The sequence below is a fragment of the Fukomys damarensis genome, unplaced genomic scaffold (assembly GCF_012274545.1).
Source record: "Fukomys damarensis isolate Sample0158 unplaced genomic scaffold, DMR_v1.0_HiC HiC_scaffold_26, whole genome shotgun sequence".
Lineage (NCBI taxonomy): Eukaryota > Metazoa > Chordata > Mammalia > Rodentia > Bathyergidae > Fukomys > Fukomys damarensis.
The window spans coordinates 35,775,683-35,780,191 of NW_022900938.1; the positions used below are offsets into that span (position 1 = coordinate 35,775,683).

General features: G+C 36.8%; 1 protein-coding gene across 1 annotated transcript in view; it reads left to right on the top strand.

The window, feature by feature from the left end:
• Ccdc148 (coiled-coil domain containing 148) overlaps nucleotides 1–4,117 on the top strand; it is a 301,801-nt gene extending 297,684 nt beyond the window's left edge. Inside the window, exon 15 of the mRNA XM_010606782.3 lies at nucleotides 3,760–4,117. Coding sequence (XP_010605084.1) covers nucleotides 3,760–3,906 — 147 coding nt within the window. The 3' untranslated portion in view covers nucleotides 3,907–4,117. The remainder of the gene's footprint in view (nucleotides 1–3,759) is intronic.
• The last annotated feature ends 392 nt before the right edge of the window (nucleotides 4,118–4,509 follow it).

Genomic DNA, 4,509 nt, shown 5'->3' on the forward strand with positions numbered 1-4,509 from the left:
TAATAAGATTACTGACATTTAGAAATGGGAAGAAAGGAGCTAAAGGTGTAGGGAAGGTGGGATGGGTAGGGGAAGAGTAAAAAGGGAAAAGAAAAAAATGTGAGAGAATGAAAAGATGAAAATAAAGTGTTTGTAGATGGGGAGGGGAGGAGGGGGTGAAGGGAGGGCAGAGGTAAGGGGAAAAAATGAGAATCAAGACTTGTCATGTAGAGGTACAAGATCCCAACAATGAATGTAACTGTACTGTATCCCTAAAATGTACCAATAAACTCAATTAAAGCTGAAAAAAAAAATAAGTGACCATAGAACAAAACAGCTTAGCTAAAAATGTTATAAATCTTTAATTTAAAATTATTTTTTAAATTTAAGAAATATAAAGTGCAGTGTGTTCAGTTCATTCAAAAGGGCTGGTTGTAACTCAGATTGGTCAGTTGCCTTCAAAGTCTCTCTCCTGTATAAAGGCAGATCTCAGTGTCCTGAGAGAGACACTGGCCCAGGGCTTCTCAATCCCACACAGGAAAGGATGCTGTGAAATTCCTGACAGAACTCTTTAGGGGTTACATCTGTATCTGAGACCATCTGGAAGCACAAGAGGCTGGCATTCCGGTTGTAACTCAAGACCGTGGTCATAAGTTAAAAGTAAAATTCCAGGGCCAGCCCACTCTGTTTGTATGTCAGGCCAGTTTTAACTTGAGGGTCCACTGTGTTTTGAAAGTTGTGTTAATGTTATTTTGTTGTTAAAATATTTCTCTGTCACTCTAAGAATTTAAATCCTGTTAAATAAACATCTAATGATACTAATGAGACAAAGCAGAAGAAAGCTTTCAGAAATTAAAATGAGCGAAACACAACACATCAAAGTTAATGATAAAATAGTGTAATTTCTATGGAAAAACTGAGGGATTAATTTAATTTTTATAGGAATTGAGGATTCATTTTAGTCTGTTCCTGGAACTCAGAAGAGATTTTTTGAAAGATACTTTAAATGGATGGAATTAAGATTGGAGGTTGGGAAGGAGGATAGTTGAATGAACAGATATCAGTGAAATTAAGGGAGAAACTACTTGTTAATTTCACAAATCTGAAGATAAAAAGCTAAATATTAATTTAATTATGTAAAAACTGATAAACTTCATTCTTCCATTGCCAAACAAATCCATTGTGTGTCTGCTTGGTGCTCCACACTTTCCTAGAGAATAAAAGATGAAGAATTGGTCTAACAGTTGAACATACTTGGGGAACGTGTGCTATATTTCCTGGCTCTGTATGAAATGTCACTCTGGGCTACACCCTGTCTGGAGGAAGTGAGCAGAGCGCCTCATTTAGCATGTGTGGAAATGATGCTGCAAAGGGGAGATCAACACCATGATGAAGGTCCTAGGGCTGCTGCAGCAAGGAAAGAGAGAAAATGCTTAAGCCCGGCCCCACGGTTAGAGAATACATCAAAGAGAGAAGTGTTGAACTCTACCTTAGTCAGGGATTTTGGGAGTTGTGACGAAATTCACACCATATGATTTATAACAAAAACAACCCTGTGCTGGGGGTGCAGAGGGAGAGGGATAACTTGTAATGACGCATGGGTATCTCCAGACACCAGCTGCCAAAGCGGGGAGGGAATCTGGGGCTTGCACAGATTTAAGTCAGAAGATGAAACAGTCTCAAGTAGCCAGGCCAAACAAGTGCAAGTTTTGTCAGTCACAGGAGAGCTGGGTGAGGTCTTTCTTGGAGTATCTTTGGTGTACAGCACACAGCAAGGGCTCCATGACAAATGCTGAGGCATGAGACTGAAACATGGGTTAGGGACAAACTGTGAGCACATAGTAAGTCTTGCTACTCAGACATTTGACCCTTATTCTGTGAACAGTTGTGAGACAGAAGCTGGTTCATTATATACATGCTCATATTTGTGTTTGTATATTCTAAATGGAAATTAGATATATTCGTATATTCTAAATGGGGATGTGCGAGGTGTTTTTAAGATCACAGATCCAAAGGGGTGGTGTAGGGGTTGTGAATGGCTCTAGCTGAGGGAGCAGAGCATAAAGAAAGTGAACACATTTCCAAGATAGGTAACAAGTCATGCTGGGAAGAGCCTGCCTTGTGGATCCAAATCCACATCTATTATTTTATTTGCTGGTTGAGCTTGTGTAAGCTCTTGACATCTTTATATTTATTTTCTTCATCTGTAAAATAATCATTTGCAAGATCCTTTTGAGGATTAGAAATAATAAACATGTATTGCCTAGAATATTGCTGGGTACCTCATAGTAATTCAGCAAATTGTAATCTAAGTGGTACTGCCATTAAGAATATAGAAAGAAAAACAAACCTAGGGAGAACAAAAATTTGTATTATTCCTTTATAATACACATTTATAAGAAACGGTTTAGCTGCCTCTGGGGAAGGGAATGGGGGAGTGGAAGTCTGGGTAGGAGGGAGATTCCTGCTTCACATGCCGTCTACTAAAAAACAAGATAATTTAAAAAGTGTAAAACTCACAACCCTGGAGCTGAAGGGAGGGGTAAATCCTGGAAATAATTGGGAGCCAACTGGACACGGATTGATCGTGAATCAGTCTCACTGGCATAAATCCGGAGTCACTTGGCTTTGTTGCTTCCAGGCCCATGGTGAGGCAGAACGTCGCAGTGAGGAGCACATAGTGGAGTCAAGCTGCTCACCTTATGGCAGATGACAGGGAGGGGAGAGACACAGAGGCACGGAGACTGAGCTAAAACAGGGCCTGATGCAAGATACACCCTGCCAGGGCAGGCCCCCAGTGACCTACTTCCTCCATGTAGCCCTTCCCCTCATATTTCCACCACCTGATGTCATTAGATTATGAATCCATTGATGGTTCAACCTATTGGTGAGGTCAAACTGTCACGATCCAGTCACTTTCCAAAGCCTATCTCTGACCATTGCTGCAGTTGGGATCAAACCTTCAACATAAGCCTTTGGGAGACATCTCAGGCCGAAACCATAACACCTGTGCACCTTCTTACTACCCCTGTTCCCTAAGAGCTCTTTGAGGGAGGGTCTGCTTTCAACAGATCATTATCTCCTTGGATTTCAAATTCCGATAAAATGCCTTATTACATAAAATCCATATGTAGCCACTTTTTCATCAAGGCAAACAGTGTATTCTGACATATAATATTCATAAGAGGGGAAGAGGAAGAAGATCCAATCAGCTATAAATGAGAATAGAAATTTAACTACTTATAGGTTTACTCCCACTTAGCATCAGATTGATGGGCCATTTGTTTGAAATGAAATCCAGCCTTGGTTCTATTGATTTTGTTTTTCAAGTAGTGGCCATGTGTTTAAACTTATTTTACATATCACTAAATGGTAGAGAAATTAAAATCTCTGTTTAAAGATCGATGCACAAGTTGATTTACTTATTAAGATAAATTTATTTTAATCAATGACTACCTATATTTTATAATTCCAGCCTGCAACAAATAATGATAGCACTGAAAAAAAGCTTCTTATCTTTTAATAATTTTAATGCATTATATTTTAACTATTCTAATGTACAATATGCTGTACAGCCTATTTTGGAAGCAACTAACACATTGAAAAGTGATAATATCAAAAGAGAGACATTTTTAGCAAAAAAAATCAGAACATAGTCACAGTTTTCAGTTTATTGTCATTTACTCATTTAACAAAAAATTGTTCGCTGAAAATATGAAATTGATAAAAGTTATTTTAGTTCAATGAGTTATTTATTTGAATTATATTTTATTTCTACAGATAATTTCTGACCCTAGACTTCGCTTTGAATTAGCACTTCGAGAAGCTGGACTTCATAAAACATTATATGCCAAAGAGATATTACCAAAAATCAATCCACAAAAACCTCCAAGAAAGGACATGGAATCTACTGTTTTTAAAATCTAAGCCTCATGCTAAAATTCCATAATATGTAAACAAGATTTTTCTTTGAGAACATTTATATGGATAACAATAATTACCATTTTCTAAAATCTCAGACATAGAAATCATATCATCTGCTGAAACAACTTTGCCCTTCTTTTATGATGGTTAAAATTTTATGTACCATCTCCTATATTTTATTTTTATTTTTTATTTTTTATTTTTTTGGTACCAGTGATCAAACTTGGGACCTTGCTCTTAAAAGGCAAACAGCAGAACCACTGAGCTAAATCCCCAGCCATTTCCTGTATTTTAAAGTTATATTTAATAGCATCAAATTCACCAAGATTATGGAATTTAATCATGGTGAATATACCATATTACTCTTTGTAAATATACTATCATTTAATAAACTGTAGTTGGGAGGTTGTGTTATCTTATGAAAAAGATCAAAATAACCATTTGCACGAATTATAAATGATGTAGCTTCTATCTGCCATTCATTTCTGCTTGTTATTTCAGAATTTGACTTTTTAATTGTAAGAGCTTTGTTATCATTAATACTTCTATAATTTTTAATACTTCTATAATTTTTTGATTATTATAAGAGGAGATTCAACCTTTCTC